The sequence below is a fragment of the Chlamydotis macqueenii genome, chromosome 16 (genome assembly GCF_036417535.1).
Source record: "Chlamydotis macqueenii isolate bChlMac1 chromosome 16, bChlMac1.mat, whole genome shotgun sequence".
In the NCBI taxonomy this organism is placed as follows: domain Eukaryota; kingdom Metazoa; phylum Chordata; class Aves; order Otidiformes; family Otididae; genus Chlamydotis; species Chlamydotis macqueenii.
This window is the reverse complement of record NC_141571.1, coordinates 16,508,042-16,526,634: the sequence shown is the minus strand read 5'-3', so window position 1 is coordinate 16,526,634 and position 18,593 is coordinate 16,508,042. Positions and strand designations below refer to the sequence as shown.

At 53.9% G+C, this 18,593-nt stretch overlaps 1 protein-coding gene across 4 annotated transcripts in view; it reads left to right on the top strand.

The window, feature by feature from the left end:
- CDH22 (cadherin 22) overlaps window positions 1-18,593 on the top strand; it is an 87,621-nt gene that overhangs the window by 44,332 nt on the left and 24,696 nt on the right. For all 4 annotated transcript variants that reach the window (XM_086760413.1, XM_086760410.1, XM_086760411.1 and 1 more), the window contains 4 exons: window positions 6,137-6,256; window positions 13,704-13,871; window positions 14,804-14,991; window positions 15,847-16,100. In XM_086760413.1, the coding sequence (XP_086616539.1) occupies window positions 6,137-6,256; window positions 13,704-13,871; window positions 14,804-14,991; window positions 15,847-16,100 (730 nt within the window). The remainder of the gene's footprint in view (window positions 1-6,136; window positions 6,257-13,703; window positions 13,872-14,803; window positions 14,992-15,846; window positions 16,101-18,593) is intronic.

Genomic DNA, 18,593 nt, shown 5'->3' with positions numbered 1-18,593 from the left:
AGCACTGCTCTGGGTCCAGCTGAGCAAGGAAGGCAAGGGCTGGAGGTGCTGCCTGGGAGTGTTTTTGCTGGCTTCCCCTGTGCCCGCAGCCAGGTCAGGACAGCCAGCTGCCGTGCGCGCACACAGGCTGGCCAGGGAGCAGCCAGTCTGCAGGATGGGGCCCGAGCTGCAAACCCCATTGCAGCCCCTCTGCTGTCTGTCATCTCAAGAAGAAACTGGGCTAAGAGCTTGTAGGCTGTTCTGTGCCAGCACCTGAGGCTTGGCCTCGGCGTGGATACCCCAGTGCAGGTCACTCCAAAATGCATGTGTTGAGCAGAGCCTAGCTCCAAAGGAGGAGACCTGAAGCTCCAGAAAAAGGTGGGACAGGATCTAGCCAACTGCCTGGGAACTGCAGGAGCTTCACCTTGTAACAGAAGATGCTAAAATTAGCTGTGTTTTGGGCTCCCTTCCTGAGCTCCCTGGGGTCTTCTTAACAGCTGTCTGCCGCACACAGGCATGAGCCCAAATCCAGCATGCGCTGCCTTCTGCGAGACAACGCACTGGTTGCGCAGAGTGGGTGTTGCAGCCCAGAGCTCACTTCTGGGCTGTTTGGGGAGCATGCAGAGCATGGAGAGAGGGACATGCTTGGAAAAGTGCATCCTTTCATCAGAACATCGCTCTTCCCTTGGTGCATTTTGCTCTCCTTATTGCTCTGTGTAGCACAATGTCCAGATTAGAGACGATTTGGTTGTACAGAGAGAAACTTGAGGTCAAGCCCTGACTCTAGCGCAAAGCTGGCTGAATGCAGAAGTGATTATTGTGAAGAGAAATTGTTTAATCTCCACACTGGAAGCAGAGGAAAATACTTTGTTTAACATGCAGCCAGAACACTTGCAGGCAGTCTGATCTTTTTTCCTTGACAGAAAGTGCTCAAAGCACTTGTATGCATCTGGAAGCTGCTGGGGCAGCTGGTGTCTGGGAGCTGGGCCTTGCCCGGCCTCTTGGTCCTCAGCGAGAATGCCCATTCTGCGCTGGGTTGTGGTGGGAGCGGAGCCCTTTGCTCTGCCCCTCTGAGCGCCTGCTGCACCCTCCCAGCCAGTTCGCATGTGCTAAGCTCCTCGGGGAAGCTCTGCCCCCTTAATTCAAAGCTTTGCTTTGCTCCCAAGACACTTCTTTACCTGCTTGGTGCCAGGGGCTGAGGTGCCTTGTGTGATGGGTTTCTCTGGCCAGACACCCCAGAGGATGTTTCCATAGTTGTATGTTTGAGTGGTTCCACCACAGCCAGGTTGGCTTCCTCGGGCTTGTCCTGTGTGGTGTGAGGTCTCTGCAGTGAATCTCTTCTGGGTCTGGCTTTCTACCAAGTCAGGATGTTGTGAGATTGCAAGAAACTTGCTTCTACTCCAGTAATTTCTAAGCTCCTCTGGTCTATTTTCTTCCCTGGTGTCCTGCCTGCTTCTTTCTGGGGTGCATCAGCTACTGCGTATGTTCGGGCAAGACAAAAGCTGTAAATGTTCATAAAATCTTTTATAAAATCTGTTTATAAAATCTTGGCTGTTCCTCACTCCCACAGCAACCAGGTCCCTGAGATGGGAGTGCTGAACTCTGGTATCAGTCCAGGGCACGTGGCTTTGCGTAGCCAAGCTCTCCTCTGGGACCTTTATATCGGCGGGGTGAAATGGCCACGCGCTGTCCTGGAGCTAGCCGCATCTCACAGAAAGGCGCTCTGAGCATGGGCAGAGTGGCCCTCTGGGCTCGGGCTGAGCTGGAGCTGTGGGCTGCAGCCCCAGAGCTGGTGTGGAGAGCAGCTGGAGGCTCCTGCCAGCGCCGGGAAGGAGTGAAGGCTGCCGTGAGAAGGAGCAGTCAAATTTAGCAAGGGTTGGCTTTTCCCTGTTACCTGTTACCTCTTTGCAGGCCTGGAGGCTGGCTGTACCCCTGTCCCTGGGGAAGTGACAGGTCCTGTCGGCTTGCTTGTGGATTCAGTGCAGGGCCTCTTTACTCTTGGATGTGTTTGGAGTTTGCCTGTCGATATTTATTTTAGCTAAATGTGTTTGGAGTGAGAGGCATAGTAAATGGTCTGGAGCCATTAGCCTTCCGCGTGCAGATGGATGGCACCTCCCCGATCGCTGAAACTGGCCCCAGAGGCTCTGGGTCCTGCGGGGAAGGTGGTGATGGATGCTAGGACAGGTCTGCGGCAGTATTTCAAAGAGGCTCTGCAGAGCCCAGTCCACCCAAGCCAAGGCACTCGGGGCTGAGCTGCTGCGCGCTGCAGTGAGGGTGGCTGAGCGGGGCTGATCTCTGCGCCCAGCTGCCACAGTGGGAAAGGGCCTTGGGCAGAAATGGCTCCTCGATCCCGCTGGCTCCCGGAGCCATCGCCAGGCGCCTTTTTGTGCTGGGTGCTGGCAGCCCCTCTGCTCTGCTGATCCCAGCTCCCGGCTGGGTGCCGCAGAGAGGGGATTCATCTCCCTGGCCTGCGGAGTCAAGGGCTGGCTGGCGTCCCTGGCAGGTTTCCAGGACAGCTCAGGGTGCAGAATGGGGATGGCCTGGGCAGGGCTGGAGGATGGCTGGCGGCCCGGGTCTGTGTCCCCTCCTGCACCCGGCCCTGCAGGCACTGGGTCGGCTGGGCGCTCTGCGGCCCCAGCACGGGCTGTGGGGACCATTGCTCTGGAATTGAGGGTCTTGGCCCCCCTTTCCTCCGGGGGGAAGTGCGGTTTGTTTGGTCTGCTGTGCCAGATTGCACTTCTGCAGCCACAGAGTAAGAGATGGACTCCGACTCATTAATTTTTATGTAAAATTGTTAGTTTCCTCTGCCTTCTATGGAGGTGAGCTGGCCAGGGGAGGAACGGAGGTTTTATCTCATTTTACATGTCTAATTATGTCTCTGGATATGAGTTCAGGCTTCCTGGTTATGGGAGGTGGGTTACACAGTACAGGATGGATGTTTAGATTTTATTTATCGTATTTTTTTATGGCTAAGGCACATGCCAGAAAACTAAATATAAGTCGTACATGCTGTACTTGCTGTGGGCAGCGCTGTGCTGGTAGAGCAGGGACTAACATCAGAGCAGGGGTGGGACCCAGTTCCTAGGCTTGTCTCTGCAGGAAAGAGGGGATTAGGTTCAACTGGAATTCAAGACCTTTGTTCTTCAGATTGAAAGCGTAGGGGCAAGGGAGGGGTGGAAAAGGCATAAGTGGAGATTGAGAGGATGCTGGAAAGTTGGACTTCTAGATTTCTGGTATCCTGTAGGTGACCTTGACCAGGCTACATTGCATCTTCGAAGACCAGGAGTCAAGGCGCAAAGTGAAGTTGATGTTCCCCACCTGTCTGTTGTTGCTCATCTGTTAATGAGAGGCTGTGAGAGCAGGTGGGGAAGGGCAGAGCCTTCGTCACATTTAGGGTTGCTGGCTTCAGCCTAAGGGCAGTATGCCATGATCCTGCTGCTTGTGAGCTGAAGGTGCCTTGCTGCAGTGTTCCTCATGCTGCTTGGTTTCCCCTTGCAGTAGAGTGGAAAGCGCTGGTCCCAAACATGGGGCTCGCGCCTCCTGGGACCTGGCAGCCTGGATCTGCCACCTCGCAGCCCAGCTGCTCCAGCACCCAGAGACAGCCCAGTGGGCCAGGAGCCTTCTGTGCCAGCATCGGAACACTGAGAGCAGCAGCCAGCCTGGCTTGTCCCGGGCATGGCTTAAAACAGAGAAACAAAACCCACCTCTGGTCGGGCTGTTTGTGTGATGGGGAACTGTGTGATTGAGCAAACACATCTGGGGAAAAGCAGCATGAGATGCACAGCGTGATGCAAACCTTTAGTGGCACTGGGATGGCTGGATAGAGGGTTGTGGCATAGTCCTTGAAACGCTTGCTCTGTCTGCATGCGTGCAGTCCTGACGCAGGTTAGACTGTGTACGGGGCAAGGGCGGGCAAATAACTCTGGGCTCGTGTACATGTGGGTGAGTCTTGAATCTCAGCCCTTTGTCTCTGAGGTTGCCTAGGCAAGAGCCCTTCCTTCTCTGCTTTCTGATCAGAAGCTTCCCAGGGGGCTATGCCAGGGTGCCCAGGGGATGGGCAGTGGGGATGCTGGTGTCGGGGTGATCTGCCTCGGCTCACACATGGTGAAAGAGTTGTGTGATGGCAAGCAGCGGAGGAGGAGGCAGGACAGACCCTTTCAAGAAAATGCAGCAATAGTATTTCTTAAACAGTTGTTTGCAAGGCAGGGAGCTAGTGTTGCTGTGGTGTGATCTGGATGTGCCTGGCAGGGATGCACCATAACTTCACTGGACAGCAAAGCATAAATAAGTCGACTCGAACTAGCTTGTTGCCGACGACCGATGAGCGGGATTCTCATGTTATCAGCAGAGCTGCAGCTCTGAGAAGGTGGACAGGGAGAACAAAAAGCAACCATGGTAACTGCTTGTTTTCTTCAGTGAACACCCATGCCAGGAGATCAGGAGGAAACTGGACTGGGGGAGAGCGTGTGATCCCAGCTGCTTGCAGCAGCATTGCTGTCTATAGTCTCATCTCCTGCCCAAGTCCAGGCTGGGCTGATGCAGGAGCACCCTGGTTGCCCAGCTTGCCTGCATGCTGTGGGCTTGTGATCTGACAGGGAAAGAGGAAAGCATTAGGGACTGGAGCTCCTCATCCTCCATCTGGATGGCTCCAGCTCCATTTCTGCCCACTGTGGTGTGGGAACAGATGCTGCTTCTGACTTTGTGTGTATTTCTGGTGTTTGGGAATGTAATGGGTCTAGACTCAGGTGCTCACAACTAGTAGTAAGCCTGGCTCTGGGTTATTAATGACGGGTCTAGCCAAGACCAGCCTGTGAGGATTGCCCTTGCAGCATATGGATGGATGCACTGCAGAACAGAAGGGTTTCTGGACCAGAGCGTGGCACCTCTGGTCCTCAGCTGGTGGCACAGCAGCCCTAAGAGGTGCGTGAGGCAGAGCAGAGCTGCTGGATGCAGCAGCATGAGCTGTGAAATGCTCTCTCCTGACCCCTTCATTTTGGGCTGGTCTTGCATCCTGAAGCCATCTTTGAAGCAAAATCTACCTTTTAAGTGCAATAGTTGCTGGGGGATCTTGTCTGTTACAAATTATGGCTTCTCTGCTAGCCTTGGCCCTGGCAGTATCTTGCAGTAGAGAGCTTCCCCATTGGTCTGACCTTTCCTGTGTGCAGCTCAGGGCTCTTTTCCTTGTCCTGCTCCTCATACCACCAGAGAGGTGACTGGTGCCAGGGCTTGACCTCTGGGGCAGGCATGCTCTGAGTCTGGCGCTAGAGGTGGAACTGTGTAGCCTATCCTCATGGGTCTCCAGTCACACCACCTCCTTTCTCAGAGGCATCTGTAGGTGGGATTAGGCGTCCCCTCCTTGCTCCCTTGTTGTCTCTGTAGATCTCAGCCCCTTTGCTCCTTGCCCTATTCTCATGTCCTGGGTCCTGCCTTTGTCAAATTGAACATGATGTCAAATTAAAGCCATCACAGGGACAGTTGGAGTGAAGCACCCAGTTTAATGAGGCAGTGTTGAAAATCAATAACTTAATTGCAGACATTTGATGGACTTTTCTCCAATTTATAGTCCTTCTGCCCTGCTACGTGTAGAGCATGAGGACATGGTGCTGTGTCTGGCTCTAGGCAAGCAAAAGCCTTTCCTCTCCTGTGGCTGTTGTTCCTCTGCAGGTCTGTCTGCTGCAGAGATGTGGTGTTGCAGTGTGCATCAGGCCCTGGCTGGGAGGTCCCTCTACGGGCTGGAGGTGACCATGTTGCTCGGTGCTGACAGGAAAGGGGAATCTGGGGATATCTCATCCCTAGCTCCTTCCCAGACGGTCCAGCAGAAGTCTGCTGGGAGAAAAGCTCCCAGCTGTTCAAACCGGTGATCTCCTGGAGAGCAGGTCCTGCCTGGACAGCAGCCCTGCGGTGGCCCAAGGTCTGGTCCCTCCTGCCACTCTGCAGGACAAAAGGAGTGTTTGCAGCAGGGTCTGGAGTCCTGGCTCTCGCGCCTTTGCAGGAGGCAATGCTGCTTTCACACCCCGCTGTTCTCTTTTCCATCAGCATGTGCCAGTGATGAGTTGGCCCCTGCTCTCCCATTCTGCTGGCCCCTGGGCCCTGAGGTTTGTGTTGCTCTTCTCGCCTACTCCCTGACCTCTTGTTTTCTTCCTTGTCCCTGCTGCAGGCACCTCTGTGATGCAGGTAATGGCATCCGATGCTGATGACCCCACGTACGGGAGCAGTGCTCGGGTAGTCTACAGCGTGTTGGAGGGTGAGCAGCACTTCACTGTGGACAGTAAAACAGGTGAGCGGCACCCAGCTGGGCTGGGGATGTCCGTGTGGGGTGTCAGGGGACCAGAGCGTGGCCATGCGTCCTGCATCTGTTCAGCACACGGCTGCGTGCCAGTGCGCCTGCACCTCCCTGCTGGCTGTGGGTCTGGGGTACCCATGCTCTGGGCATTACTGGGTGTCAGGAGGAAGCTTGACAGCCTGCATGCTGCTGCCCGGCTCCATGCAGTGCCTGCAGCAGGCAGCACCACAGAGCAAGACACACAGCTGCCAGCCTGGGGTGCCCTGCCTGCGCCGGCCAGAGCTGCTCTGTGCTCTCTGCCTGGGGCGGGAGTGCACCCACAGGCATGCAAAATCTCAGCATGAGAGGTTTAAGTACTACCAGAGGGGCCTTACCAAAGGCTGCATTGTTGTCACCAGGGCTTTGATTAAAGGTGACACTTTAAATTAGGGATTGGTTTATAAGTGTTCTGTTAATATTTAATGAAAGAATGGTAGAAGCTTCTCCGTTGCTTAATAACTTATAATAGAGCCTGTTGTAAAATGCCTCTGTAATAAATCTCTAGCAGATGATGCTCTGACATACTGGTTAGAGTAGACCATAACCAGGAGATGTTGGGGTATATATTCTCCTTGCCTCCCAGGAGTATGACTCTCATTACCCTTAATGGGAGCCTTGCAAGCTTTCTAAGGAGGGAAGACACTCAAATGTTAATAAGAGGTATTTAAGGCACAAAGCATGCAGTAAAGTACCCACAGTTTAATGAAAAATTGTCAAAGGACAAGCAGGCTGGGTAGCTGTAGCTCTTATTGGAAGGCTGGACAGCAATGTCCTCCCCTACCCTTTGCTGAACTGCAGTTTGAAATCACCCCCTGGGCTGAAGTGCCAAGTCTCTGTCAGGCTGACCTAATAGGTATTTTCTAAGGCTGTTTTTGTGTAAGTCAGAGTGAAATCTCTTCAGAGGCTCTGACGTAAGGAGAGCTTAAGGAAAGTATGTGTGCCTGAGCCTCTGCATCGGCACGAAGCCACGCACCTCCTGAAAACTGGTCTGGTGCACATGGGCAAGGCAGTCACAGTCCAGTCTGTGCCACCAGCCACAGCTGCCATTGGAGGGAAGCTCAAATTTGGGTAGCTCCTAAGCGCTCCTGACAACAGAGCTGGGGTACGCGGTGGAAAATGCTGTGTTCTGGACAGAGGCTGGTGTGGTGAGGAGAGGGCACAAGAACAAGCTTGGGGCTGCACCCGCTCCTGGCCCAGAAGCTGCTGCGCCTGGGCTTTCTTCTCTCCCAGATTTGCTTTGTTTTAATGGGAGGGAGCAAGGAGGGAGGTGGATGAACAATGAGCTAAACACTGATAATTCAGGTGCATGTGAGATCCCGTTAATCTGAGACAGCTTTGTCTGAGTGGAAGCCTGGCTGCTAGAATGAGGAGGGACCACTGGGAGCAAAATGCACAAGCTAGGACATGCAGAGGCTCAGCTTCCTGCAACAACATTAATGCTCTGTATTAAGGCATAAACTAAAATGTGCCCTGTGGGACTGTGGTGAGAATTAATGTCACTCTGGGAATCCAAGCTTCTTGATTCCTTGACTCTTTTGTGTCTTAATTCTCGTGCTCACTGTTACATACACTAGGGGTTTGATTTACTTTCTGCTTGCTGGTGATTCATAAAAGCAAAACTGCTGACAGTCTGCAGAAGAGTCCTTGGCCCGTCTTAAGTGCGTCTGTTTCCAGAATACCTGACCGCTGAAGCAAGTGCTGAGGCTGACTCTTCGGTGATGCCTGAGCTGCAGATAGCCTTTTGTAGCTGCCTTGCCTGGGCTCCAGGAATGCAGAGTGCGGCTCTGCCCATCAGCTGCTTAAGATGCGGCTGCAGTCTGTCCTGCACTGTCTGCGGCCCTGTGCCTGGTATGAGCTGCGTGCCCCGCTGTCAGCGCTGGCCCCAGCGCGCGGCTTGGGGCAGCAGGTACAGGACCAGTGGAGCTGAGGGGGGACGCTGTTTGATCATGTGTCTCCGGTAGTGGCCAGGAGCCAGCACATCCACCCAAGCAGATCCCACCCCGCTCCCACTCTGCACTGGAGTAGGTTTTTAGTGCTGCACATGGGAATCCTGGCCCGACTGCCCTGGCTGGCCTGGTGACTGCCCTGAGCATAAGAATTAATTATCCATAGCAGCAGCATAGCTCTCAGAGCCACCATTGTTATTAATGGCCATAAAAAGAACCATAAAAACCTGGCATGTTACATTTCTTATAATACATGGTAATGAATAGCAATTTTTTCCCCCCTCTTGGTTTTGACCTCCTTCTCTGCCTTTTCCTGCAGGTCCATACATGCACGTGCTCCCTTGTGCGCTGCCTAAGCCCTTAACTCTTTGCAGCATGGGTTCTCTCTTCCTTCTTTGCTGTTACAACCAGCTCTTTTCGCACTGTCCGTCATAGCATAGGTGTTGCAGGTACAGGTGTGGTTTGCACACTTGGGTACAGGATGTGGACTGTCTAGGTTGCTTAGTTTGTCTCCTGTTCCTGGATGTTACTAGCTGTATTCAGCTGGGATTTTGGATTCAATGGATCTTTCAAAGGCAGACCCAAACCATCTAAATGCTGTGCTGTACCAAGTCCTACCACTCAATAAGTCCTCAATTCCCATAGTGTCTCAGACTTCTTTTTGGAGGGGGATGAGCAACTAAATGGCCCCACTGCAATAGTGGGAGCTGCAGCGTGGTGTTTGGTGGTGTCGACAAAGCTGTGGAGAATGATTCCAGTTTCTGCAGTGTTGAACAATGGTGAAGAAACAGCACAGCTGATGCATAAGAGGCTTTATTTCTTTCGTACACACTAACCGCTGCCTCTTGTGCTTTGAGAACTCAGTTTCAGACTCTGAAACTGTGGGTTTGTGCTGTGTACCCCAAATCGGGTCCCAGAATGTACCCTGCACGTGTGGAAGGTCTAGGCTGGCTTTCTTGGTGTATGAGTAGGGAGTTTTGTATGCACAAACTTTGGAGGTGTGATTTTCTGTGCCGGCTGTGAGAACATCCCCTAGGCTCCTCGCAAGAGCCTGCAGACATTAGTCGTGTTTAGAGTTTGTGCTGCCTTCCTCATTCCTCCTCAGTTTGCAGGTGGCGTGCGGCTGGTCTTTGCTCGTTGTGGCGGGTGGGCTGGGTTGCACCGTTCAGCAGGAGCAGGGCAGCTGCAGGAGGCTGTGCTTTTACAGTAGCTGCCACGCGTACGTGCTCTGCTGCTTCTGCTGGGAAACACGCTTCTGTGGCAGGCGGTGGGTGTTGGCTCTGGATGGGGGTGCTTGCCTGGCTGCAGAGCCCCCCTCTCACCCTGCGGGCACCGCAGACTGGCTGTGGGGCAGGCACGGGGCTGCGAGCCCCAGCTCTGCACAGCAGCACATGGGTTGGGAGGTTTAGTGCTGGTTCCTCTTTTGGCTCCAGGAAGCCCATCCTCACCAAGGTCCCTCTAACGTACGCTTTTCAGATGCCGAGATGGCCATGGGGAGTGTGACTCCCAGTGCATTTACGTGAGAGGAGAGATTGTGTGCGTTTAAATTTGCAGGCCAAATTTTCATATTGCTTTTAATGAGCCTGCATTCTCTGTACCTCTGCAGATTATTCTCCTTTATAGGGGCAAATTTCTTTGGCAGGCAGCTGTGCCTGCCTGCTTGTCTGTTCCACGTTCTTTGCGATGCCCTTTCTCATCCTTGGCCAGCATGGCTGGAGACTTGCTGCTGGCTGCAATCCCTGCCCACGGCCTCAGGAGGAAACCTGAAAGTACTCGACACCCAGAAAGGGGGCACAACCTGGTGCCCTTCGCTCTGGCAGTCTTGTTCGTCCCTTTGCAGGGATATTGACAGCTACAGAACAATAACAGCAGGTAACATCATAGACCTCATGATGTTTGGTGCTTTCCTGAAAGTCCAGCTTGTCAGTTTGGGAGAGTGCCTGTGAATCCTGCCTTTTACTGAAAGGAAGAGGTTGTTCTTAAACTCTGTTGTTCTGCTGCGTGTAGGAAAGAGGCAGAAGGACTCCAAAGGCTAACTGAAGTGCAGTCTGGCATTTATGACTACTTAAAGCAGCTCCTGAGTTCTAGAGCCTGTCTCCTGATTTGGGGACTTAGCTGGTGAGGGCTTAGAGGTACTTGTGCCAGGGAGAGCAGAACAAGAAATACTGGCCTGCTGCGGTGAAGCTTCTGGTCATTTCTGTGCAGTCAGCTGTTTCATCCTTACCTGCCATCCTTGCCCTGTTTGGAGACCGACCACAGCCCTAGTCCTGGGGCAGTGAGGAGACTGGAAGAGGAACACACTGCGTGCTGAGCTGGGCTGGTGAGCTGTTGGATTTGTGTGATGCAGTGGTGGGAGGCAGAACGTGTTTCTCTGCTGCTCTTGCCAGTTTGTTAGAAATGTTCCTCCATGCCTGGAAACACAGATACTGGTACGTGTGTGTTTGCGTGTACTCGTGGGTTGCTGCGGGTCTGTGCCCCATCCCAGAAGCTTGTTTAGCAGAGCTATGCACAGGGACAAGGGACTCGGAGCATGAGGAGCCGTGCTTATTTAAGATGCTGTTCTTACCAAGACTGAATGATAACAGTCCTTTTCAGAGACTGGTGCAGGAATTTCTGTTGGTTTGGGACCAAATGTGTGTTTGGTCATCTTGAGGAAATTAGGGTGTATCTACTAATGTGTAGTAGGAATTAATATTAAATGATGAGGGATTTAGCTGCTAAAAGAAGAGACAAAGGAAGAGTAAGCGTGCCGTCCCATCTGTCAGAGCTCACTGCGGGTGCCTCCCTCCAGGGACCTGCTGCCTTTGCGCTGGCGCGGGCAGGCTGTTGGAGCTGGGAGCAAGCCCCTGCTAGGTGCTCCTCTCTGGGCAGTAGCATAGCTCTGTCCCTGTGGGTGCTGCCCTAGGTGCTGTGGGGCACGCTGGTTTGAAAAGGGCTTGGCCGCCTGCTGTGGGAGGTATCGCATTAGAAATCCAGAGGCTGGACGTCACTCAGCCGTGATAGCTGTGTGACTGCGCCTCTCCAGCTAACTGTGCTGCTTAGCTTGGCTATGCTGATGCAGCCGTGATGTTTCCATTTATGAATCTCAGTTCTTATTTGCTGAAGAGCCACAAACCTCCTGAATCTTGTGCCTAGTACCGTAGCTCCTGCCTCCCAGAACGTCCTGAGCTGAAGGACGGGAAGGGGGGCTGTGCGTGTGGAGCAGATGAAGTGCTGGTTCTTGGGGCTGAGACCCCGTATGCAGTTGGATGACCTTCTCCAGGATGTGTGCCTCACACAGCACTTGTCTTGGCAGATACGTTGGTATTGGACTTGTTGTGATAGGACTAGGGGTAATGGTTTTAAAATAGAAGGAGGCAGGTTCAGAATTGATATAAGGAAGACCTTTTTTTACCCTGAGGATGGTGGAGCACTGGCCCAGGTTGCCCAGAGAGGTGGTGGATGCCCCATCCCTGGAAACATCCAAGGCCAGGTTGGACGGGGCTCTGAGCAACCTGATCTGGTTGGAGATGTCCCTGCTTACTGCAGGGGGGTTGGACTGGGTGGGCTTTGAAGGTCCCTTCCCTCACAAACTGTTCTGTGATTCGATGTCAGTGTCCGGCAGGCAGGTATGGCACAGGTGAGGAGTCTGCTGTCCATCTGGCAGGTGCCTTGCCGCACCTGTGCTGAGGCAGAGATCTCTGCTTTAACTGGCCAAGCTAGTGGACAAACAGCATACATCTTGGCAGGAGGTGGTTTCTGCTCGCAGTCTGCACACTGTCAGACGAGGATTTTGTCTGTCCCGTGCCGCTAGAAGAACCGGAGCTGGCTGGGGGCTCTGCATATGCCACGTGGCCTGGACTTGCTCCGAGCTGGGACGGGTGACCTTGGAGCTGTTCTGGGAAGCACCTGAGCACTTTCCTCCCATCGTGTATGATGGGAGCGTATGATGAGCTGTATCGTTACGAGCACCTCGGTTAAGTCATTACAGCTTTGGTGAATGCAGGAGCTTTTTCCCTCTCATCTCATTCATCACTATTGTGCTGACATGAATCATTTTCATTATAAAATGCTTCAGACCCTGTTAGTTAACAGAATTGCTTAAATTTCAATGAGATAGTGCTTGCCTAGGAATAATGGTTTGATATTCATAGTGGAGTGGCAGGAGAGGCCTGTAAGCAGGACCAGCTGAGGCCAGTCCCGTGCAGCACTGGGGACGCGGTGCTTGTGCGAGGCCATCCTGCCCACTCTCAGGGGAGGCTGCAGTTCTCCCTGGGGCACCTTCATCGCTCCCTCGTCCGTGCCTCCTCAGCCCCTTTGGATGAGGAGGGGTGGGGCTCCTGGTGAAACGGCTTTGTCTGAACAGACCCGGGATGAACAGTGTCGCCAGTGCGGAGCCTGGGCCCCGTCACAGCAAACACCTGCTTGTCTGTGCAGGGGCTGGGGTGCTCCCTACAGAAACTCTGCAGTGCTCTGTGCTGCATCCACTTGCACGCTGGCGGGGAGCGTAGACCTCGGCAATGGGGCGATAGAAAGGCTGGGAGCTACCCAGTGTGTGAACAGGCAGATGCTGGAAGTGCTCAAGATGGTGGATGAGTCAGGGCCTCCTCTCGATTCATGGGACTGAAGGCAGTGGGAGTCCAGGTCATTACAGAACCAAAATGACAGAGGGACAAGGGAAGCTGGGTGAAATTGTGCCGATCCATGAGAGCTGGAGTTGCAAGGATCTGGAATGGTGGTTATGTCTGTATTATAAATCCTAACAATGAGAGAAATGTCTCCAGAACAGTGTTGCCAGCTCTGGCTGCACCTGTAAGGTCATGGGGGCGTGGAAGGCAGGAATTTCATCCTCCCAGCTCGGTGGCATTTCTGACTGCCTTTGGGCCACGGCACCGGTGGCTCCTTGGTGTGAGCCGCCCACCCACAGCCTTTGGGAGCTGCACAAGGTCACGCCAGACGCATGAACGGGGAAACTGGCAGCCCGCTGGCTGTGGAGGGCTGATGCCTGTAAGCCTTGGGGTGTATCCCTGGAGCCACATCTTGTCTCCTTGGAGCCTGTGGCACTCAGCTCTCCCCTCCACTGTGCTCAGGTTGTGCTGAAGGCTTCCCAGAAGCCGACAGTGCCAAGGGCTGCGTTAGGAAGAGCATTGGCAGTGGTCGAGGGAGGTGACCTGTCCCTTCTTCTGCTCAGCACTGGTGAGATGACGATTGCTGTGTCTAGTCCTGGGCTGCCAAATGTGAGAGACAGAGGTGTGCTGGAGTGAATGCAAGGAAGGGCCATGAAGATTGGTGAAGTATTGGAGTGTCTGCTATATGTGGAGAGGCTGGGAGATGTAGGTGATCCTGCTGAGAGCTGGGGCTTGGGCGAGGTGATCTCCAGTGCCTCATCCAGTTATGTCCTTCTGGCCTCACCCCATCTGTGGCTCTGTGGATGCTCTGCAACCTGCCTGTGCTCATGCTATCCTGCTGATTTCCAGGTGTGATCCGGACAGCTGTGGCTGACCTGGACCGTGAGACACAGGACCGGTACGAGGTGGTGATCCGCGCAACGGATATGGCGGGACAGCTGGGTGGCTTGTCTGGATCCACCACAGTCACCATTGTGGTCACAGATGTCAATGACAACCCACCACGCTTCCCTCAGAGTAAGTCCTGACGGTGCTGGGGGGTGAGCACTAGCCCTGGCCCCAGCCCCTTGCGGGTGGTGCAGCACCGAGGGGCTGTAGCGTGCACAGGGCTGAACGTGTCCCTGCCTGGCAGTGTGACGGAGGGGCAGCTGCCTTGGCCCAGTCTGTCTGGGGCCCCGGACAAGACCCCTGCTCCTGGTGCTAGTCCTGGGAGTGTGCAGGGCTGTGTGGTGGGGAGAGCAGAGCTGGCTCTTTCCTGACCCTGCTCTGAGCAGTGCTGGGGGAGAAGGCAGCCTGGCCGGTTGTGCTGCTGTCTCCTGGGAGCTTGGGCAGGGGCTCAGCTGCTGGCCTGGCCCCTCCTGGCTGCTGCACCCGAGCCTGGCGTGCTCTGCCCAGCGTGCAGCACGGTGATCCTGCCTGCCTCACAGGCAGCAGCCTGGTCAAGGACAGCTCAGAATGTTCTCCAAGTCACTGCTAGCAGCTTGTGGCTCAAGCTTTTGTCTTCTCTGGGGCCCTCCCCAGATCAGGATCCTGCTGCCAGGAGCAGACTGCAGTCTCTGCAGAGACTGACAGTGTGTGGCTAGCAGAACAGAAAAGGTACTGCAGCTGGAGTAGGCTCAGCTCTTCAGCTGCATCTCCTAGAAATCAGAAATGGTAAAGTTTGCAAAGAATCAGAGAATGCTGATTGCAGGGCAGTGTCTGTACAGAGAAACTGGCCCTTACTTCACCCAGCACCTTGAAACATCAGTGCTCCCCAGCTGTCTTCCCTCAGCCCTTGTTTTTGGCTGGGGTGTAGGTTTCTCCTGGTAGAGCGTTCTGGACTATACGCTGGTAGAGTTTGGCAGCCCTCATAGTCCAGGAGTGCCCCCAGGGAGGTATGCAAAGGGCCGTATGAGCTGGAGGGGGTTCACAGGCAGAAGCAGTGACCCTAGTACCTTTTTCTCCTCCAGAGATGTATCAGTTCAGCATCATTGAGACTGCCCCTGTGGGCACTGCCGTCGGCAGGGTGAAGGCAGAGGACTCTGACGTCGGGGAGAACACAGACATGACCTACCAGGTGAAGGACGAGGAAGGGGTGGAGATGTTCAAAGTCACCACAGACAGCAATACCCAAGAGGCTGTCATCACAGTACAGAAGGTGAGAGCTGAGGAAAGCTAGGTGGTTAGGGAGGGCACAGGTCTCTAGGAGGGCCCTTTCTGTTAGGGGACTCCTGCTGCTGCATTTGAGTTGAAATAAATGCTCTTCTGAGCACTGCTCTAGCAGTAGCAGTTGCATTTTTGTGGCTGCAGGTGCAGGGAGAGACCTGCCCCTGTTCTGCCTGCATGGCAAACGCGGGCCTTTTCTGGGAGGAAAGGCCGAAAAGGAGCAGCAGCACAGTGCCTGCTGGAGCCCGCACGGGGCAGCTCCCTGCGCGGCAGTGAAGCAGCGAGCTGTGTGTGGGTGCAGCTTTGCTCAGGGCTGTGGAAACGAGTGCTCACAGCTGTTATTGATAGCACCTGTTGGGGAGAAATCTGCCTGCCTAATTCCTATGCTTGATCAACAGCCCTTTGACTGTATCTGCTTTTGGTGGCAAGAACAATAAAGCAAACACTTGATGCAGGCAAGAAAGAATGGGTGTTCACCAAGGCCACTGCATTCAGCTCACCTCCCCTGCAGAAATAACAGCAGGGTGATTAATGGTCAAAACCCGCTCACTTGCAGCACACAGTGTCCTGTCTTCTCGGTGAGTCCTGGCTGCCTGCACCCTGCACAGCCTGGATGCGATGTTGGGGGCCCTGGGGGCAGTGGGCTGGAGGCGTCCCCTTCCTCCTGCCCCCCTTGGTGTGGGTGCTGCCAGCAGGAGGGCAAAGCACGGGAGCGAGAGCTCCAGCCCCTGGCCGAGGCACTGCCTGGGGAGCAGGTGGCTTTTGCTGCCCCAATGTCTCTGGTGAAGAAGGGGGCAGCGGGGGGCTCCTCGGGTTGAGTCTGACTAACCCTCTCCTGTTGTTCCAGCCTCTCGACTATGAGTCAAAAAAAATGCACACTGTTGTGGTGGAGGCCCTCAACAAGTTCGTGGACCCGCGGTTCGTGGACCTGGGCACCTTCCGGGACCAGACCATCGTGCGGGTCTCTGTGCTGGACGTTGACGAGCCCCCCGAGTTCCAGCCACCCTCCAATTTGATGGAGGTCCAGGAAGATGCACACGTTGGCTCCGTCGTGGGGGTGGTCACTGCCCTTGACCCAGACACAGCGAACCATCCTGTCCGGTAAAGCAGCTGCCTAAACTTTGTATCATCTTCCTTCCAGCGGCGGGTGTGGGGTTAGCTGCAGGGGACACACGTGGCTGGGGCAGAGGGAAGGGGAAGGTGGTTGGGTGATGTTGGCATGTCCTTGCTGCTGCAATGGTGCCTGACACAGGCCAGGAGAGTGACCAGAAATGACAGGGGGGCCATGATGAAGGGTGACAGATGAGGTGAGGCTTCGGAGGTGCAGAGCCACGGCTTGGCTGTGTGTGCCCAGGGATCAAAGATCAGAGGAGTTTGTATTTGGGCAGAGGACATAATGCAGGCAGCAGCTTATCTGCACAGGACATTTCCTATATCCATTTAATTTGTGGCTAAAGAGATTGTTACCTTGTTAAATTGTTATTACCTAAGGCACAAAACAGCCTTCTGGCTCTGCCAACTGGCCTGAGTCGCAGGCTGTTGGGATGGAATTCTTGTGTTCAGAAAACATCCTCAATGTGTGAAAATTTCCTTGAAATGTGTGTTCTTGTGCCAGGTGGCGGCAGGGCTGCAGGCACCTTGTGCACAGCCACTCGCTTCGAAGGAGCAGTGGTCGCTTTGCTTTTGAGAGCTCTGTAGGGAGCCCGTCAGCGATAAAACGGGATGCAGCAGGGACAGGGATGTGAGATGGAGGAGGACGTGGTCAGGGAGGGCTCAGTTACAGTACCGATCCCATTCAATATGTCTCTGTGCAGCTGCTTGGGATGCTGAGCTCCGGTGCTGTGCAGCTCTGGGGAGTGGAGTGCTTCAAGAGGGGTATCTCCAGATCTTTGTGGAAACAAAGACTGAGATGTTTCGAAAGCTCAAAAAAGAATTTACACATGGAAAGATGCCATCTACACATGCCTGGCAGCTAGCAGAGAGCGTTGTGTCACAAAGATGGATCCTGAAAGCTGTCTTCGGGATGAATGTGAATGAAATCAGCCTTGGCGTGCTGTCTGGGCATGTTCTCAAAGTACCTCTGCTCACCTTGTCATGTGGCTACCCTCTCCATTCAGGCTACACATCTGATTTTTGTGGCCCGCCCTGAGCACGTGACTGTTAGCTCGTACTCTTCAGATGCGTGCAGTCTTTCTGCACGTCTGTGTGTGTACATGTGTGCATGTATTTTTCCACTTGACTGCTTCTAGCAGTGCTACAGAACATAAATTTTATTTTTTGATCTGTGATTGTAGGAAAGGGGTCTTGGGGACAGAACTATTCGTATTCTCTTTTTTTCTTGTTCTTTGTGCTGCTTCCCTGTGGAGCTTGTTGCATTGTTTGCAGACAGAACAAAAGGAAGCACAGGAGAGAGGCTTTTTCTACTGCTGTGCAGAAGGTGATGGGGACTTGGAGCAGAGAGAAGCAGATTCAAGTACTCGGCAGGAGCAAGAGGGTTAGAGCCTAAACTTTGCTGTGCGAGTGTCTCTCTTATAGCAAGCTGAGTGCCAGACAAGGCAATGCCTCGTGCTCAGGCACGAGGGCCCAGCCACCAGGACTCTGAGGCATCTGTTGCAGCTTGGGAATTGCAAAATGCTTTCCCTTGTCAGGCTTGGTGCATTCAAATGTGTCCTCCCTCCAGCTGTCCCCAGGTAGATAGCTCATCCGTGCTCCCTTGTGACATTTGGTCTCCATCCGTCTCTCCACTCCCTGCTGTTCTTGCAGTGCCTGATGTCATGAGCAGTGGCAGCTCCATCCCCCCGTGATGCTCCCTTGGCACTTGCCTGGGGAGTGTGGGTGGGTGAGCCTTCCCTGCCTTTTTAACACGTAGCAAGTGGAGATGCAGGTTTATATTGGTCATGCTGATGTGGCACCAATGCAGGAGGAAGGTGCTGTTGGATCTCTCCTGCTTTCCTGTCCTCTGGCTAGCCAGGTAACTTAATAAAATACTTTGCCACATAGGCAGCTGTTCACAGCTTCAGTGGTGCACAAACAATGCAAGCATCCTGCAGCACCCTGCCAGGGTGTGATGCTAACCCGACAGCAGTAAGTCACCTTGCACTTCAGTTGTGCTTCTCCAAAGTACAGTCAGAAGAAGCCAGCACTTGTACTTCACCTCTGATACATTAGAGAGCAACTGGTCCTGACAGCATGACCAGTATTTGATCCTCAGCTCCTTGAAGTTGGTAGAACCCTTTCAAGTTGCTGCAGTTCAGTGGATCCCTTTAACTTCCTGATCCTTGTCTGCTAGACGTGGGACCAGACATGGCTGTGTTTTTACTGTGGCTGCTGTCTCCCAGATTTTGGTCTCTGTGTTGGCTTTGCCCTGTAGAGAGAGGAGAGCTAAACCCTAGCATGATGCGATGCACTCTCCCCTTGAGGCAGGAAGGAGCAGGGATTGCCAGAGACAGCAGAGCAAAAATCAGCTCTGTCAGCCTTTCCAGGTCCTGCTGACACCAGGCTGCCAATAACGAGATTTGGGAAGTATTTTTAGCCAAATGAGAAAGGAGGTGCCCTTGGCTCTTTGTTTTCATCCCCAGGCCAGCACAAACAGGG